This window comes from Heptranchias perlo, chromosome 8 (assembly GCF_035084215.1).
Source record: "Heptranchias perlo isolate sHepPer1 chromosome 8, sHepPer1.hap1, whole genome shotgun sequence".
Classification (NCBI taxonomy): Eukaryota; Metazoa; Chordata; class Chondrichthyes; order Hexanchiformes; family Hexanchidae; genus Heptranchias; species Heptranchias perlo.
Window position 1 is genome coordinate 6941837 of NC_090332.1, and position 20355 is coordinate 6962191.

A 20355-nucleotide genomic window follows, 5' to 3' on the forward strand; every position below is an offset into this window, starting at 1 on the left:
ATTCTATGATTCTAGTTTACCATTCCTTGGTTTAAAACACTTAGTACCTTCTTCCCACACTCACCAAATTCCCACACTCACCAAATTCCCACACTCACCAAATTCCCACACTCACCAAATTCCCACACTCACCAAATTCCCACACTCACCAAATTCCCACACTCACCAAATTCCCAGTTGAATGTCCTCAGTCTGTTAGCAATTCACTCTGTTGGAGGGGTACTCTGTCTTTACCAACTTGTGCTCAAGCTCTGCACTTTTGCAAAGATCCTTGTACTATATACCTTTGTGACACACCCTAGTTACAAATGGTTAGTAAACTTCCAGCAACAATAATTAACACCTAGTCAGGAATCTACTTACAGCTGATTGTCTGTGAACTATTTATTAACTGCCACTGATTTGCAGCTTTTTAAAGTTATTAAACTAAGTTAAATTTCAGTTTGATAAAAATATCAACATAAAATACACTTAATACTTACCAGTGAATTCACACTCACCAAATTCCCAGTTGAAAATCCTCACTCTGTTAGCAATTCACTGTTAGAGGTGCACTCTCTGTCTTTACAAACCTCTGCTCAATATATATTTTATAAATAAAAATATATATATTTATGTAAAACATGGCCTAGATAGATATGCAAAATGGCCTGAGACACAACACTCCTCTGCTAGCTTCTCATTCCATCTATATAGTTACTAGCGACAGAGAGAACAAACACGGACAGTAAATTCACTGAGAAACTACAACTCCAGCAGCTTTGGTTCTTCAGTGCATGTACACAGTGGGAAATGGGCTCTGCACGCCCAGTAGAAACTCCCCAAAAGATGGCGAGAGGAACGAGCTCTATTTATATGATGTCTTATTGCATCTCTCAGGTGTCTCAAAGTGCTTTACATAAAACGAGGTTCTTTTCAAGTGAAGTGATTGTTATGTAGCAAATGGGGCATTTTAGTAGGCACAAGGTTCCACATTCAATCATGACATGAATAACTAGTTGATCTGTTTTTGATGGTGTTGGCTAAGGGATTCCCCCTTCTGGTCGCCATCAAACAACTGCCGGAAACTGCACGTGACAACAGGATTGGGCTCAACTGTGATACCCCATGGTCAAATAGCCTGCTGACATTCAATATTCGAGTTCACACTAGAAAGATAACCACAGGGCAAGATACCAGGAGATTGCTGGCATCTATACCCAAGAGTTAATGTTTTCAAGAGAGGGAGGGAGAAAAATGGGGGGGGGGGGGGGGGGTGGAGGGGGGCAGTTAAGAAAAATAAATTCTCTAGTATTGGCATCTCCAGTCCATGTCCCATATTTTAGCCAGCATTCTGCAAATAAATGAACTTCCTTCACAATGTTCACTATTTTCTAAGAAATCACTTCCATATCTTAAATACAAAGAAGACTGTGCAAATGGAGTTAGATAAAGTAGGGTGGAAGGAGGCTCATGTGGAGCATAACCACCGGCACAAACCAGTTGGGCCGAATGACCTGTTTCTGTGTAAAAGCACTGTGTCAAGTGGCAAGAGGATGGAGTAACACACTGGAAACCATATTTCAGTTGGTCCGCAGCAAGCTGGAGCAGTAGACAATCAGCCAAACTCACCACCACAAATCAGGGGATTCTAATTCTATGAGCACTAAACAGAAAAGACCCAAACAATAACAACGGGCTTTGGCTCCACTGGACTGAGTAATTAAGGAGGCTAAGCCCATGATACAGCCTACAGCGAGAAAAAGAAAAATGGCAAAAGCTGAAAATTTGAAATAAAAACAGGAATAGCAGCATCTGAAGACAGATCCCCTTTTAGTGGGTTCTGCCACTTCGCTGCTGCATTGTCAGAGATGCTATCTTTCAGGTGAGACGTTAAGCCAAGGTCCCATCTACCTGTTCAAGTGGATATAAAAGATCCCATGGCACTATTTAAAGAAGAGCTGGAGAGTTTTCCTGTTGTCCTGGCAAAAGTTTCTCTCTCAAACAACACCACTCAAAACAAATTAATTGGTCATTTGTCTCATTTGTTGTTTATGGGACCTTGCTGTTCACAAATTGGCTGCCAAGTTTGCTGACAAAACAACAGTGACTACATTTCAAAAGTACATCGCTGTGAAGTGCTTTGGAACATCTTGAGGACATGAAAGGAGCCATAAAATGCAAGCTTTTCGTTCTGCCAGAAAGCGTTTGACAAATTCCCAATTGAAAGACTGCTAATTCAACTACAATACATGGAAATCCTGGGAAGATTGTGGGACTGGATAAGAAACTAGATTAAAAAAAGATAGGAAACAGTGTACTCATGAGAGGCATAGTGCAAAGTGGCGTACCACAGGAATCAGTGCATCGACCCTTGTCTTCATCACCAACATGGCAGTGATGCAGTGAACAAATTGTATGCTTGCTAAATTTGCAGACAACGCTGAAATAAAGAGAACGCAATTAGGGTTTTGCAGCAGGATTTAAGTTTATTGTTGAGCAGGTAAATAGTAAATGGAATTTAATACCATCAAATGAAAAGTATTGGCATTGGAAGACAGAACGAGCAACATCCAGTGAAAGCAACAGAATTAGCACAGGGAGATAGTGGAGACCTGGGAATGACAACTCAATGTGGAGAAGTAATTAAACAGCAAATAGAATGTTGAGGTATATAGCCAGAAGCATGGAGTATAAATCTACAGCGGTTATGCTGAGGGTCTAGAAGGCACTCATCGGACTTCACTTTGAACACTGTGTGCAATTCTGGAAGCCACACTTCAAAAGAAAGAACGAACTTGCATTTATATAGCGCCTTTCACAACCTCAGGATGTCCCAAGGTGCTTTACAGGCAATGAAGTACTTTTGAAGTGTAGTCACTGTTGTAATGTAGGAAACGCGGCAGTCAATTTGCGCGCAGCAAGGTCCCACGTACAGCAATATGATAATGACCAGATAATCTGTTTGGGTGATGTTGGTTGAGGGATTAAAAAGGGACACATATACGTGCTTGAGGAAAAGTGCAGAAAAGAGCAACAAGAATGATCCTAAGTATAAAGGGGATGAAGTACAAAGAATGGGAGAATGCTAAGCTCCAAAGTCCAGAGAGAAGGTGGCGAAAAGCAAAATTCATTGAAGTATATGTAAAGTATTAAATAGTATAGATAAGGTGAACCCAAAATATTACTTCAAGGACAGCAGAGGGTATAAAATTAAATTACTGAAAAGTACATTTACAAAGTAATCTTAGGTGATACGTGTTTGGAATGATCTACCACATAAGATAGGAATCAAAGACATTAGGGAGTTCAAGGTGCATTTGGACGCTCACTGGGCAAGTTGAAATGCTTGAGGACAAGCTCAGTGGGCTGAATGGTCTTTTCTCATCCTTGACTTTATCTTATGTTCTTATGAATTATTGCTGTTTACAGGACCAAACCAACCTCATCCTCACAAAAGTTGCTTCTAGAGAAGTTATTTCTGCCATGCTGATTCTGCTGGAATCAGCACCATTGGAAGTCTGTGATGGCACAACTTTTTTTTTTACTTTCCTGCTCTTCACAGAACTTCACGTCTTAGCTAGAAGCTCAGAACTGTAGTGCGCCATGAGGGGGGGACCATGGAAAGACATGAACAATAACTGCAAAACAAAAACTTCTCTAATGTAGCCTGCTGCAAAGTTTTTTTTTTAAATACGGCATTTCTGGGCAGACATTTCTTCACTGATTCACTCAAGTGTTTTCAGCCATTCTTACAAGGTCACATGTGACCACCATCGCCACTCCATTCATAGTCAAGTTTGTACAGCTGCCTCCCAATTGAGGAACTCAACTGCATTCAGCTATTGTCTTTATATATGGCGTAAGAGATTCGGGGGTGACACCAAATTGGATACAACAGTCCTGTATTTCAAGCACATGCGAGTATTAATACATTTCAGTATTTAAGCAGTAATTTACAGAGAAGTAAAACGATATTACCCTGTTCCTCCTCTGGGTAGAGCGCATAGTCCAGCTGGCCACTTATGGTGCAGCGTCTCGACCTCTACAACTCTAACCAGTGATGTGCCATTCTTTTATACAGTTCTAGTCACATACACCCTTTCAAACAAGGAACTGTTTTTCACAAACCTCCAGATCTCTAGCAAAGTCAATAGTTTTTCCTTTAACTGTCTTATCTGTCTCGTCATTGTTCCTAAAGTCAATGGTTTTTCCCTGAACTATCTTAACCGTCTTGCCATTGTTCCTCAAGTCAATGGCTTTTCTGCTGCTATCTCGGAACCATTGTTCCACTATCTTTCCGGAGTTAGGCAGGCAGCTTGAAACAGTAATGAAAACAGAAAATGCTGGAAACACTCAGCAGGTCAGGCAGCAACTGCTTGTAACTGTCTTGTGGTTTCAGTCATCTAGGTTCAGCAATTGTGTTAAGCTAGTAATCTTCCACTTTAAGAAAAGATAATCAAGAATGATTTGCAATGCAGGATGGTTAATATGGCCAAACAAGAGATGTCCATTTTACTCCTATCCCCAATATTCTTACAGACTCCCCACCTTGAGGGTGAAGGACAATTTCTGATCCCTCATTACCTAATCAATGATGCTAATGCATAGTTATACATTTGCCGTGACAATCGCCACATCGCATGCTTAAACCAACATACCAAGATAATTAAAACAATTAATACAATCACTTGTGCTATTACAAAGCACATGGAGATTATTCAATACCATGGGTGCGTTCCTGCATTATAGACCAATTCCCACCACTCGTGATCCCCTAACTTTTATACTCGTCGCTCAGCTGCCTCATTGTCCTGCTTCATCTCTACTAGGTGCTGTGTGGATACCTGCATTTGGGCCAAAATACCCTTGTACTTTAATAGTCTTATCCTTGTTTACAAAGCCCTCCACAGCCTCGCCCCTCCCTACCTCTGTAGCCTCCTCCAGCCCTACAACCCTACCGAAATCTCTGCACTCCTCCAATTCTTGCCTCTTGCGCATCCCCAATTTTAGTCGCTCCACCATTGGCGGCCGTGCCTTCAGCTGCCTATGCCCTAGGCTCCGGAATTCCCTCCCTAAACCTCTCCGCCTCTCTCTCCTCCTTTAAGTCGCTCCTTAAAATCCACCTCTTTGACCAAGCTTTTGGTCACCTGTCCTAATATCTCCTTATGTGGCTCAGTGTCAAATTTTGTTTGAAAATCACTCCTGTGAAGCGCCTTGGGATGTTTTACTACAATAAAGGCGCTATATAAATGCAAGTTGTTGTAATTTAGAGATAGTGAAGGAATTGAATGCCCATAGGGCACTATAGCCTGCATGACCTCTACCTGCGGTGAAACGTTGACCTGGATCTCAGTTATATTGTGAATTTGGACCAGCATAAGGATGTGGTCTCCCACCCGGGTAATTTCGGTAGGGGTCAGGCAGAAGGAAGGACTACTTATAGGACAGGTGACACCCCCATAAGTGAACGTAGTGGCACTAGTGGTAACAAAGTATCTACCCTTATTTTGATAAGCTGAGCTCGTCTTCCTCCAACGATTGGTCACCCGAACATGACATTCCACACCCTCTTCTCCCATCGTGAACCCACATGGTGATGTGCTCCAAGGGAACATATCACCATGTGGGTTCACAATGGATATCAATCGGCAATAGGACAGGTCGGTGGCATGCCATTCTTCCCCTTCTCTAAATGTTTTGGGTAGGTCTCAAATTCCTTAAGGGCGTTCCCTTCTAATGTCCCCACCGACTCCACACTAAACATTTCATAGTTCTCCGTTAATATGGGGTAGGGTCAAAGGTAGGGGCAGGACCATCTTTCCCTTGTGGTATTACAAGGTTTCCTGATCAGATAGGCAAAGTCCCCGTTGCCGACCCGATACCCATGGCGGGCAAGACGCCATAAGAAGCGGTGAAAAATTGGATTCAAGGATTAGTGGACAAAAAGAAACTGAAGCTCAAGGCAGCCCGTAAACTGTTGATGTATGCAACTCATTTTTGCGCGGAAAGAAGCGAAAAGCGGACGGTGCAATTATTGTGAAAAAGAGGAAGAGATGGGAAAACATAAAAAAAGAGATGGAGAAAGTGAACCAAAGGAATGGGGATTTAAGTACAATGCTGGAATGTGCCTAAATGACTGCAGCCACAGCCACTGTACAAGGGTTGGGGTCCCAACAGCTTAAACATCATGGGGAAATAGTCAATTGAAACGACGATTAGACGAGGCACGGGGAGCACTACGGGAGATGAGGAACCGAGCCACAGGAGAGGCAGTCCATACTCAGTGTAGACTAAAAATCTACCAGGTGCAGGGAAAGCTGGGAAGGCAAGTGGCTCTGGTCTCAGCCATTTCAATGGGAGAACGTGCAGGAGATGGGGATGATGATAATAGAGACTGGGATGACCTAGATAGGAAAGCAGTCTGCTATCACAAACCGGACTGTGATGGCGGAGACTCTGGCACTTTATCACAGGGATGCTAGTGAATGTGATAACAACAAGTGTTCGGCGAAATGCCCAGGGGCAAGTCACCTCACAAGTGACTGAGGAATGACTCCTGAAGGCAGAAGAGGCTTATGCGTTGGCACGGGAGCTTGGCCCTATAAAAGGCGGGGATGACCCCATGGTCGTAACCCGAGCATAAGACCATAAGAGATAGGAGCAGGAGTAGGCCATTCGGCCCTCGAGCCTGCTCCGCCATTTAATGAGATCATGGCTGATCTGATTTTTACCTCAACTCCACTTTCCCGCCTTTTCCCCATATATTTCGAGACTCCCTTGCTGATCAAAAATTTGTCTAACTCAGCCTTGAATGTATTCAATGACTCAGCCTCCACAGCTTTTTGGGGTAAAGAATTCCAAAGATTCACAACCCTCTGGGAGAAGAAATTCCTCCTCATTTCCGTCTTAAACGGGCGACCCCTTATTCTGAGACTATGCCCTCTAGTTTTAGATTCCCCCATGAGGGGCAACATCCTCTCACCATCTACCCTATCGAGTCCCCACAGAATCTTGTATGTTTCAATAAGATCTCCTCTCATTCTTCTAAACTCCAATGAGTATAGACCCAACCTGTTCAATCTTTCCTCATAAGACAACCCTTCCGGAATTAACCTAGTGAACCTTCTCTGAACTGCCTCCAATGCAAGTATATCCTTCCTTAAATAAGGGCACCAGAACTGTACACAGTACTCCAGGTATGGTCTCACCAGCACCCTGTACAGTTGTAGCATGACTTCCCTGCTTTTATACTCCATTCCCCTAGAAATAAAGGCCAATATTCCATTTGCCTTCCGGATTACCTGCTGCACCTGTTTGTTGACTTTTTGTGTTTCATGTATGAGGACACCCAGATCCCTCTGTACCACAGCATTTTGTAGTATTTCTCCATTCAAATAATATTTTGCTTTTTTATTTTTCCTCCCAAAGTGGATGACTTCACATTTTCCCATATTATATTCCATCTGCCAAATTATTGCCCATTCGCTTAACCTGTCAATATCCCTTTGCAGACACTTTATGTCCTCATCGCAACTTGCTTTTCCACCTATCTTTGTATCATCAGCAAATTTGGCCACAAGACACTCTGTTCCTTCATCCAAGTCATTGATATATATTGTAAATAGTTGAGGCCCCAGCACTGAGCCCTGCGGCACCCCACTAGTTACAGACTGCCATTTTGAAAATGACCCTTTTATCCCAACTCTTTGTTTTCTGTTAGTTAGCCAATCCTCTATCCATGCCAGTATATTTCCCCCAACACCATGAGCTCTTATCTTGTGCAGTAATCTTTTATGTGGCACCTTACTGAATGCCTTTTGGAAATCCGAATATACTGCATCCATAGTTTTCCCTTTATCCACCCTTCCCGTTACTTCCTCAAAAGAACTCTAATAAATTTGTCAGACACGATTTCTCCTTCATAAAACCATGTTGACTCTCCTTGATTGTATTATGAGTCTCCAAATGTCCTGCTACTACTTCCTTAATAATGGATTCTAGCATTTTCCCAATGACAGATGTTAGGCTAACTGGTCTATAGTTACCTGCTCTCTGTCACACTCCCTTCTTGAATAGGGGTGTTACGTTTGCGGTTTTCCAATCCGCTGGGACCTTTCCAAATCTAGTGAATTCTGGAAGATTACAACCAATGCATCCACTATCTCTGTAGCCACTTCCTTTAAGACCCTCGGATGCAAGCCATCAGGTCCAGGGGACTTTGTCAGTCTTTAGACTCATTAGTTTACCTAGTACTTTTTCTCTAGTGACAGTGATTGTTTTTAGTTCCTCCCTCCCCTTTGCCCCTTGATTTTCCACTATTATTGGTATGTTATTAGTGTCTTGTTTTCCATTATTATTTCCCCAGTCTCATCCTCTAAGGGACCAATGTTTATTTTAGCTACCCTCTTCCTTTTTATATACTTGTAGAAGCTTTTACTGTCAGTTTTTATATTTCTTGCTAATTTACTCTCAATTTATTTTCTCCCTCTTTATTATTCTTTTAGTCATCCTTTGCTGGTTTTTAAAGTTTTCCCAATCTTCGGACTTACCAGTAATCTTTGCCATGTTGTATGCTTTTTCTTTTAACCTGATAGCATCCTTGACTTCCTTAGTTAGCCGTGGTTAGTTCACCCTTTTTTTGGAGTCTTTCCTCCTCACAGGGATATATTTTTGTTGCGAGTCATAAAATATATTTTTAAATGTTTGCCACTGCTTATCCACCATCATACCATCTAATCTGTTTACCCAGTCCACTTTAGCCAATTCTGCCCTCATTCCTTTATAATTGCCCTTATTTAAGTTTAATACAGTAATTTCAGACCCAAGATCCTCGTTCTCAAACTGAATGTGAAATTCTATCGTGTTATGATCACTGCTTCCCAAGGGATCCTTTACTTTGAGATCATTAATTAATCCTGTTTCGTTACGCATTAACAGATCCAAAATGGCCTGTTCCCTGGTTGGTTCCCCGACATATTGGTCTAAGAAACAGTCCCTAATACACTCTATGAACCCCTCTTCAGGGCTATTTTTGCCAATTTGATTTGTCCAATCTATGTGACAGTTAAAATCGCCCATGATTATTGCATTACGTTTTTTTACAAGCCCTCCTTATTTCCTGATTCATATTTTGCCCTACAGTGTAGCTACTGTTAGAAGGCCTATATACTACTCCCACCAGTGATTTCTTTCCCTTGCTATTTCTTACCTCCACCCAAATTGATTCGACATCTTGATCTTCTGAGCCAAGATCATTTCTCACTATTATACCAATTTCATCCTTTATTAACAGAGCTACCCCACCACCTTTACCTTTTTTCCTATCCTTCCGAAATGTTAAATAACCCTGAATATTTAGCTCCTAACCTTGGTCACCTTGCAACCACGCCTCTGTAATGGCCACGAGATCATACCCATTTGTTTCTATTTGTGCCGTCAATTCATCTACCTTATTACGAATGCTGCGCGCATTCAGATAAAGAACCTTTAATTTTGTCTTTTTACCATTCTTTCCTACCCTGGCCCCATTTGCTAGTGCCCTCTTATGTTTGTACGCTCTGTCCCTTCCTGACACACTCTGTTTATCATTACCCCCATCACTTTCCTGTACTACTTCCTTGTCTTTTCTCTTTGTCAATCTAAACTTGGCCCCACCTAAGCTCTCCCCCCCTCTATTTAGTTTAAAGCCTTCTCTACCGCCCTAGTTACTCGATTTGCCAGAACACTGGTCTCAGCATGGTTCAGGTGAAGCCCGTCCCAAAGGAACAGCTCCCTCTTTCCCCAGTATTGGTGCCAGTGCCCCATGAATCGAAACTCACTTCTCCCACACCAATCTTTGAGCCACGCAGTCATCTCCCTGATCTGATTTACCCTGTGTCAATTTGCTCGTGGCTCAGGTAATAATCCAGAGATTATCACCTTTGTGGTTCTGCTTTTTAATTTAGTCCCGAGCTGCTCAAACTCCCTCAGCAGAACCTCTTTCTTAGTCCTACCTATGTCATTGGTACCTACGTGGACCACGACAACTGGATCCTCCCCCTCCCACTTCAAGTTTCTCTCCAGCCCTGAGGAGATGTCCTTAACCCTGGCATCGAGTAGGCAACACAGCCTTCGGGACTCTTGGTCTTGGCTGCAGAGAACAGTGTCTATCCCTCTAACTATACTGTCGCCTACTACAATCACATTCCTTTTTACTCCCCCCACTTGAATGGCCCCCTGAACCACAGTGTCGTGGCAAGTTTGCTCATCCTCCCTGCAGTCCCTGCACTCATCCACAAGGGCTGCAAGAACCTCATATCTATTGGACAAGTGCAGAGGCTGAGGCTCCTGCAATGCTACCTCCTGGATCCCCGTACCTGTCTCACTCGTAGTCACACCATCCTTTCCCTGTCCACGTGCCAATTCTACAGTATTTAGTCTAAGGGGCGTGACTGCCTCCTGAATCAAAGTGTCCAGGTAACTTCCTCCCTCCCTGATGCCCCGCAATGTCTGCAGCTCGGACTCCAGCTCCTCAACTCGGAGCCGAAGTTCCTCGAGCTGCATACACTTACCGTAGATGTGGTCGCCCTGGACAAAACTATCCAGTAGCTCCCACATATTGCAGCTGCAACACATCTCCTGCCCTGTCATAACTATTTTGTTTATTTAATTGATTACTACAATGCTAATCAAATTATTTTTAGGTTGAACCAAGTACTGGCCTTGTTTAATTTATTAAATTAAGTTTAGTTTTTTTTTAATTTAGTTTTATGCTGTAAGTTACTTAGCACACAGTCCTAAGAAAGAAGAAAACAGAAGAGATACTCACCACCAACCACCTACCTGCCTTACCTGTGACGTCACACTGCAGTTTTGTTTTGTTGTTGCTGTGACCCGCTCTCGGTGCGCTCCCCCCCGCTCTCAGTATGCTCCCCCCCGCTCTCAGTACGCTCCTCCCCGCTGACTAATCAAATGCACCTCACCCCTTACTCACCAAATTCCCAATTATAGACTCCGTCGAAACGAGACTCTGTCGATAACTGCTACTCCGTGCTCCCTCACTCCGTGCATTCGCAAAACCCTTCTGAATTTATGCTAGCTAGAATGCCAATCACCTGGGTCGGCCCCAGCTGACAGTAGATTACCAGTTCTAACCAGTCACCTACTCACTTCGCCAGTACTCATCCTGCCACTAACACGCAACCCAATCCTCATACAATCTCATGGCTCCATCCCATACTCACCCTCTCGTGCATCTCCCTCACGGCCAGCCTCACTCAACCTGCCACCACCTGTGCTGCAGCCACAGGGCATGCATCACATATGTGCAGTAGGCAGCGTAAGGCAAACGTCTCGTCAGCATGAAGGGGGTGCACAAGGGTGTCTGAGGGTTTGTCATGGGTGTTACCCATATTGAATTTCAGAGCAACAAACAGCACACATTATATTGATACCACCACTGCCATGTCTCCGCGAATCCTGTCCGTTGTGTCCAATAATGCCCGCTCCTGGGTATCACTATGAGGACCCACCACTGATGCCACCCATCGTGTTACTGCAGAGTAGGTGCAGGTGTATTTGCAGGGCTCGTCCGCGCAGACGACTGAGAGACATCGGCGGTGTAGCCGGCTGCACCCTGGAAGGATGCGGAGGAGAAGGTGTGGAGGGCAGTGGTGACTTTGCCAGCGACAGGTAAGCAGTTGGTGCTGGGGCCAGCCAGGAGCAGCTCGGCATGAAAGAGGCTACAGATCTCCACGACTACATGTCGAGCGAATCTGCGCCTCCCTGTGCACTGCTGCTCGGAGAGGTCCGGGGAGCTGCGCCTCGGTCTGTGGACCCTGTGGCGAGGGTAGTGCCCTCTGCGACGCGTCTCTCTCTGCGGTAGCCCTCCCTCCTGCTGTGCAGTCCACGCCGTCCGTCTCTGCGGCGGACGGCGTGGACTGCGAGGCTGCTGGTGCTGGTCATGCTCTTCGTCCTCCGAGGGTCTCCACACACCACCCAACTGGCAGGTGTTGGTCTGAGGGGTTGTGCAGGGTAGGTGTGTGGTTCCTCGGACTGGGGCTGCGGTTTCGTGTCGGTCTGTCCTCTGGCTTGGCGGGGGGTGGTGGAGGGCAGGGGTTGCCCTATGTGACGCGGTGGCCTCCTGCGTGGGTGAGGGCTCTCCCCCGTGGAGCGCACCTTGGCACCTGCCACAGGCTGCTGGCTGCAACACGCCTGGTTGGAGGGAGTCTGTTTCCCCCAGTGTGGGAAACTCACTGCCTTGAACCTAAAATCCCACACTTCCTCTTTTGACAGCTGCTTCAGCTCATTAACTGACCACAACGAGCAAGTTAAGTACTCTCAAGTGGAACCCCGCTGGCTTTAATTGCCTGCGGGATTCCCACCAGCGGGGCTTGCGCGCGCAGCCCCGCACGTCAGCGCGGTACCCGGAAGTGGCCGGGATTTCGTCGCGATCCGGTCACGTGACCGGAGATCGGGATTTTCGGGGCCACCCCGCTGGTAACCCGCCGGAAACCCGACCCTAAAATCGAGCCCCAAGGGTCTGCTTGAACGGAAGGCCGTTTCTCAGACCGAGTTGAGTCCCACTGCTTCCGTTGTGACTGTACTGGACATTTTGTCCGGACTGTAGGAGTGGGGTGAGGGCCAGGGTACCTCAGAGAGAGCCGCAGAACAGACCCCCTTCAACACATATCCCTTGGGCGAACGTCCAAAGCCTAAACAATGCAAAATTGGATAAACTATTGGCTTTACTAACCCACAACTAACGCAAGAAGGGGGACAGAGAGTGGCAGCCGTTGCTTCGGCTCCATCGCTACTTCACGTCCCAGATGGAAGCCAATGAAAATCATCACCCCCACGCACCCCCCCCCCCAAACCAGCCGGTAATGAGGCTCTGGCGAGATCGTGATGCATGACCCTTTGTCTCTGTTGCTTTAGATGGGGGCCAGCAGCAGCAAATGTTGGTAGACTCTGGCTCTGTAGTCACGATCATACATACTTCTCACCCCGAAAGCCATCCGGCGACTGGAGAGACGCACTTGCCTTTGCTTGGATTTGGCGGATCTACTCAATATGCTGTTGGGCAGATTTTGGTAATGCTACATTTTCCAGAAACCAGTTGTCAGTTAAACACCACGGTGGCGATGCGTAAGGTGGATGGGAGAGGGATATTGGGGTCCGACACAATGCATAAATTGGACCCCAACCTGGGGTAGTGATTGATTATTGTAACAGCTGTCTATGGTTTGGATGTCCGTCCATCGACCTGAGGGTCCTGTCCGATGCACAGTGTTCGCGGTAAAGAAATCTGAGGCCTATTCCATTCCCGACCACGCCACGCCAATATCAAAAGCATAGTCATCAATCTGTATTTGCAACGCATAAGCATGTTTGTGGAAAGTTGCAGGGGGAAGAGGGGGTCAACGGACCACCTCATCCACATGCTAAACAACAGCCAATACCGCTAGAAAGTCACTCCCACGTACGGGACACTATCGACTCCTTGCTACAACAGGGGGTTATACGGAAAGGCACTTTCACCACAAATTCACCTGTTTGATCCGTGTGGAAGCCTGATGGCAGCTGGCAGCTCATGATTGATTACCGAAAGTTCAATTCAGTGACACCAGCCTGCCCATCAGTCATAAGGGAAGGGATCTCCTCTCCCAGATCCCACCGGGGGCAAAGTGGTTCTCCACTCTAGACATCTTGAATGGGTTCTGAAGTGTTCCAGTCCAAAGAGAGGATCAGTACAAATTTGCTTCTACGTTCAAGGATCAACAATATACCTGGACCTGCTTGTCACAGGGGTTTCACAGCGCCGCCAATATATTTCACAAACGAATGGCTGAGGGCTTAAAGGGGTTCTCCCACCCAGAGTGTCTTCTGCAATATGTCAATGATCTGCTGCTGGCTACAAAGGCTGAGGAGGAACATAAAGTATGGCTGACAGAGCTGCTGCAGATTTTACAGGAAGCTGGCTGGAGGGTCAATCCCAGAACGGCACTGCTAATGCAATCACACGTCACCTCCTTGGGGGTATCTCTCTCTCACACCGACCGGTCAGAGCCCAGACCAGCACAAGGTGCAAATCACACAGAGGCTCCCATTGCCCGCATCCAAGACTGCGCTCTGATCACTGTTAGGACTGGTAGGATATCAGGGAGCATTTATTCCACGTTTCGCTGAATTGACTAAACCTTTGTATGAGCTACTGTAAGGGAAAAACGATGATGTAAGGGAACACTGGATGGAGGAGCATACTATGGCAGTGCCGACGCTTAAGGAGGCAGTAATGCAGGCCGCATGCCTTATTGCCCAGATCCCGAGAAGCCATTCCATCTAGAGGTGGGGTTTACTGATAGAGGATGGCCGCCAAGCTCCAGTCAGGAGATTCAAGGGAAACTCTTCCCCATTGCATATACATCCAGAATCCTCACCGCAGTGGAAAAGGCCTGTGACCCCAGTGAACGCCACCTGTTGGCCACATTTTGGGCGTTCAAGCACTTCACCTTTATAACTGGATTCGATTCTAGTGCTTCACTCCCCGCATACACCATTGTACCTGCTCGTATGACCTGGCGATACGCTAATATCCAAAGCCCGGTTGAGCCACTGGACCTTTACTCGTGGCAAGACACTTGGGCATCACCCCTAAACAAACCATGTCACTACCATGGTTAATGCTGTATGAAGGGGAACCTCATGAGTGCCCACTTCCCCTGTTGCAATTCGAAATCCATCCCCTTTAGAAGAATCCTATACCAGAAGCTATGGATGTACGCATCGACGGATCGATAGTGCCTAAACCATTAACACCGTGTTATCTCTGCCGCTGTTCCAGAAAAATCAGTTTAATACCACTGATGGTAAACTCCTTATTCATGCCCATCTTTTCCAGAAATTGTGGCAAGTTCTTAAAACCCGCAGTCAATTGCTCTATTGGAAAAGTTAAAGCCCATTCTAAGGCTATCGACCCCCATTCCCCAGGTAATTCAGCACAGACCAAGCTGCCAAAAAGGCAGCAAATATTGGTGATCCCTGGCAACTACCAGGACCAACGGTGGCATCCATGTCCCGTATCTAAACCTCACCAGATCTACATGCCCTCCAAATGCCATGGTCACCATTTCGGTACGAGGTGGGAGATGTTGTAATGGTGCTGGACTATGGGAAACGAGCTCACGAGTTTGAGCCAAAGTGGAAAGGGCAGTTGCCAATTGTAGACAAGACAAGTCCGGCTGTTTATTTGGTACAGGAACAGGGAAGGCAAAACACAACTGATAGCACCATATTAACCAACTGAAAACTGTAGAAATGCACAGGAAGACAAAAAATTAATTGATAAGTAAGCAGACACTGTGCTTGATTTACCGACATTCGCAGATGAGAATTCGGATAACAAATGGTGTCCAGGGTACTTCTCCTCACCACCATTGTAGGACTAATTGTACTGAGTAAAGGAGAACAGGGGTGTGAGAGTTGGTGTACAGTAATTGGACCACACTGTGTATGAAGCTCCATCTGCAAGAACAACATCACGTCCCAGGGACAGGAAGAGGCTCAGACGGCATGTCAGGTGGACATTACTTCGTCCATGGAAAGAACAGTCACCAACAATACCCCGGTGGTCACGAATGAACCAGGATATCCCCAGATTCTCACTTGTCGACATAATAAGACCTCCCCTTACCAACAATGGACTCCCAAATTTCTCAAGGATAGGGAATACATATCCGATTTTGGGATACCCAGTGAAGGGAGTCATATCAGCAATCAGGATGGGGTGGTTCGCAGTTTCCCTATGTGCCAATATATAAATACATCAGGAGGCCAAGCCAGCCTGAAGGAAAATAGTACCTGGAATGGGCAGAGGGTCTTTGGGACAAGGTGGCTAATCCTCAAGATTGCGTCTGAATTTAATGAAACCAACACCACGGTGAAACCAGATAACCCAGAGTGTCCCTTAATACAACCGGGACCCAGCAATGGGTTGGTGGTCATACGCACTCATCAGAAATTATACAACAACATCCGATACGACCTGGCGTTGGTACTAGTTTCCCTCTCAAAGATCTGTGTACCCCCGGCCTGTGGTGTCCCACCTATGTACGATTGTACTGAGCAATGCTATAACAATTGGTACGCGCCTTCCACCAACTGAACGCCGGAAGGGAGGATAGTAAGGAGGGGTCCTCTTTGGAACAAGAGAACACAAATACACGGAAAAAGCATACCATGGCAGAATGGATAGGAATAGGGGCCGCTGCAGGAACTGGCATTGGGAACAGAATAGACACAGAATCCTTGAGGGAGCATGATGAGGTCATAAGGTTACAACTTAAGAGTATACTCAGGGGGCTGAATCAGGTGGACCAAGATTTAATATACGAGTCTGGGCAGGGGATGACTTCCATCCAGGAATTGACTAAGAATACGGCAAAATCAATGAGATGATTAACGCCACAAATCAGGACTATGAAAATCAGAAGGTTCCTACAGGAATTACCTGTGGGATGTATGAAAGTTTTGTGCTACAAGTGCAGCAGGGATTGAACAATATTGAGAATAACAGGGTGCTAAAAGTGGGTAACGGATAAACACCTACGGGAATGGTATAAAGCAGACTATGACCTATGTATAGCAAGGAGGTATGGGAGCGCCTATCTGGTCAGGAAACCTTGTAATACCACAAAGGGAAAGATGGTCCTGCCCCTACGATTGACCCTACCCCTTATTAACAGAGAACCTATGAAAGTGTTTAGTGTGGAGTCAGTGGGGGCATTTCTCTAGTTTCCTTTTTAACACCTCTTCTATGTCCCCCATGACTACCTATATTACTGGCGGTCCCTTTACGAGTCCTGCACTCCCGCAAAACGGTTTCCTCCCTTAACAAACAGAGTTGCACTGTCATAGGGACTCGCTTATACTCTAATCACTGGCTGCTGTTTGTCACCTCCTGCTTGACTCACCACTTTGTAAGAGATTCGGAGGTGACACCAAATTGGGTACAACAGTCCTTTATGGCAAGCACAAGCAAGTATTAATATTTCAGTATTTAAGCAGTAATTTACAGAGAAGTAAAAAGATATAACCCTGTTCCTCCTCTGGGTAGAGTGCATAGTCCAGCTGGCCCCTTATGGTGCAGTGTCTTGATCTCTACAACTCTACCCAGTGGTAAGCCCTTCTTTCATACAGCTCTAGTCACGTACACCCTTTCAAACAAGGAATTGTTTTTCGCAAACTTCCAGGTGGTTATCTAGCAAAGTCAATGGTTTACCTTTGACTGTTATATCTTTCTCGCCATTCTTCCTAAAGTCAATGGTTTTCTCTTTAACTGTCTTAACTGGCTCGCCATTGTTCCTAAGGTCAATGGTTTTTCTGCTGCTATCTTGGAACCATTAATTCGCTATCTTTCCAGGGTCAGGCAGGCAGCTTGTTACTGTCTTGTTGTTTGAGTCATCTAAATTCAGTGATTGTGTTAAGCCAGTAATCTTCCACTTTCAGAAGAAGCAATCAAAAATGATTTGCAATTCAGGATGGTTAATATTGCCAAACAAGAGATGTCCCAGATGAAATAACTGAGAAAATCTGCACCAAATTTAAAACAACCCATTTTGCAAGCATGTTCAAAGATATCCGCTGATTGAGAATCTGATCCTCATACCTCTATTCAATGAAGAACAGAGCACCGCACAGCCTCAATTTAAACAGAGCGAAGGCAAGCTAGCCTCCTAATTTCAAACTGGCACAGCAAGTTACCCAGGTATGCTGCAGGTTCTGCAGCACACGCATAATAAGTCTGTGAAAACTCAGATGTGAATCACACAGTGCACAGCAGCATAGAAACTCAAAAGTCACATTTAAAGAATATGAAGCCACCTATGATCTTTACCATAACTTATCTGGCTTTAAATGTGTGGTGCTAACATTGGATGATACCATCCTTTGCTAAGTGCAGAAGACCACAACTCAGTTAGACATATATTCAATGACTTTATGGGTGTCTTGCCTCCACATGGAGACCTGCCATAAGTCATCTAGTACAGTGAGATCATGCAATGCAAAAGTCCACTGTAACTTACTTGCATACCATGACACTCATGAGATTCTTCAGAAAGGACCTTTTCTAACTTTCCAACACCACTCTTACATTCAGAAATGCCATGTCCCACTCAACTGAAGTTACATTCATCAATTTTCCTTTTAAATGTCATTTATTTATTTTGAGGCATTGCACTCTGGAATAACATCAGCACCGTTCCTTGTGTTTAAACAAATCTGCAATCAAGTGTCACCTTTCTGATTATAAATCTCAGCATTTTCCTTAAAATGACAGTTCTGTTAATTAGCCCTGAGTTGATTCCATACAAGATTCTCACACACACATATATATATATATATAAAAAATCCTGTCCGTGGCCTGAAGTAAAAGCAATCCAGATACAGTAATGTGAAAAGGGAAGTTCAAACAAGACTCAAGAATCACTTCCCATCCACTCCCACACATAAAAAATAAACAAACAGCCTCCAGCGCTCTCTCTCTCAGCAGGAATAATTAAAGCACTTACCACCTTCTCAGCTTCCTCTGTGATTGTTATGAATAACCTCATCCATTTAAATAGATGAGTTATTTTTCCAAAAAGAGATAAATCTCTCATTTAAGAAAAAAAGAAACCCTCAGAAACTTTCTTAAATCTCCACTTCAGGAGTGAACCGCAGCGCCTTTGTCTGCCTCACACCCGCCATGATTAACAACACCAAACTCCCACAGAGGGGGCCCAACAAATACACACACACACACACACCACACACACACGACGAATCGACGATACCGGGAGCGCGCGCGCGGAGGCCGCTGGGACTTGTAGTTGCCCACCCCCGGCGCCCCGCCGTGTGACTCACACAAGTGAGGTCAGCGCGGGACTACAAATCCCGCCGTGCCTTGCGCCGGCGGGCGCACGCGTATTATCTTCCCGGCTCGTTTGCTTTCACCCCCACCCCCAGCCACCGCTCGAACTTTGACATTTGACTTCCTCGCGCGAAAAAAAAAAGCTTTCCATGGAAACGGTTCTTGGTGCGTGAGAGGGGGAAAGGATGAAGCTGGTGAGGAATTTTTATTTTTCATTTTGAAACTGATTTAAGGGTGAAGAAGGAAGAGAGGTTGATCAGATTAATCTCAAGGAGGTCTGCTTAATATGGGATGGTTGTGTTGCGTGCAGGTAGAGTCAACCCAGAATATCACTTCACTTCCAATTAGGAGCAGAGGACGTGCATTTTGAATGAGCAACTATGAACTTACAGAGCTGTAAAGGGGAGAAATAAAAACAGAAAATGCTGGAGGAGCTCAGCAAGCCAGGCAGCATCTGTGGAGAAAGAAACAGAGTTAACGTTTCTGGTCGAAGACCTTTCGTCAGAAGGGGAGAGGCTTCTTTACTCGAATTAATGTTTTGGAATAACATGCTGGGCAGATTTGTAGGGGCAAAAAGCTACATGAGGCTGTTTCGAGGTACATCTGGATGCTCTGGTGAGTCGGCTTGGAGGGTTTAGCTTCAATGGGCCGAAAGTCCTCTTCTCCTTCCTGAGTTTTATATATTCACAAGACCGATAAGGATGAGGAAGGTGCCCCTAACTCATCCATGCAAAAGTGCCCTGTGTACTCCCCCCATCAACTTGCATTTGGTCTCCTTCAATGCTGCTAAAGTCTATGATTCCGTGATGTGGAGATGCCGGTGATGGACTGGGGTTGACAATTGTAAACAATTTTACAACACCAAGTTATAGTCCAGCAATTTTATTTGAAATTCACAAGCTTTCGGAGGCTTCCTCCTTCCTCAGGTGATTCCGTGACTGATGTAGCAAAACGACCCACGGTTGGGGAAGGGGAGGTGAGGATCAGTCCTCGGTAGGGTTAGGAGGGACGAGAGGTGGTAGAAGAAGTAGGTTTTAAGGAGGCTTTGAAAGTGGGGAAGAGATAGGGAGGGAGTTCTGGAATGTAGGGGTAAGATGGTAGAATGCAAAAATATACAGTAGACCAGACGAAGTTGTAGAGGAGCAAGGCTGTGAAGGGGTTTTTAGGTGAGGATGAGGATTTTGAGTCAATGCCCTGGAGGGTAGGGAGCTAGCGGAGGCTGGCGAAGACAGGGGTGACAGGTCAGCAGGGCTTTTGTGAGATAGGATGTGGGTGTCAAAGTTCTAGATGAGTTGGAATATATGTTGGGTAGAGTTCAGGAAGCCAGCAAGGAGGGCTAAGGAACGGTGTAAGAGATTCGGAGGTGACGCCAAATTGGGTACAACAGTTCTTTATTGCAAGTATTAATACATTTCAGTATTTAAGTAGTAATTTACAGAGAAGTAAAACGATATTACCCTGTTCCTCCTCTGGGTAGAGCGCAT

General features: G+C 45.4%; 2 protein-coding genes across 6 annotated transcripts in view; one reads left to right on the forward strand and one right to left on the reverse strand.

The window, feature by feature from the left end:
• LOC137324369 (homeobox-containing protein 1-like) overlaps nucleotides 1-18782 on the reverse strand; it is a 51717-nt gene extending 32935 nt beyond the window's left edge. For 3 of the 5 annotated variants that reach the window (XR_010963595.1, XM_067988584.1, XM_067988582.1), the window contains exon 1: nucleotides 18531-18782. The gene's annotated coding sequence lies outside the window, so the exon portion shown is untranslated. The remainder of the gene's footprint in view (nucleotides 1-18530) is intronic. The other 2 variants (XM_067988585.1, XM_067988583.1) reach the window with 1 other exon arrangement.
• A 225-nt stretch (nucleotides 18783-19007) lies between these two features.
• ints9 (integrator complex subunit 9) overlaps nucleotides 19008-20355 on the forward strand; it is a 29679-nt gene continuing 28331 nt past the window's right edge. The window contains exon 1 of the mRNA XM_067988586.1: nucleotides 19008-19065. Within this exon, the coding sequence (XP_067844687.1) occupies nucleotides 19057-19065 (9 nt within the window). The 5' untranslated portion in view covers nucleotides 19008-19056. The remainder of the gene's footprint in view (nucleotides 19066-20355) is intronic.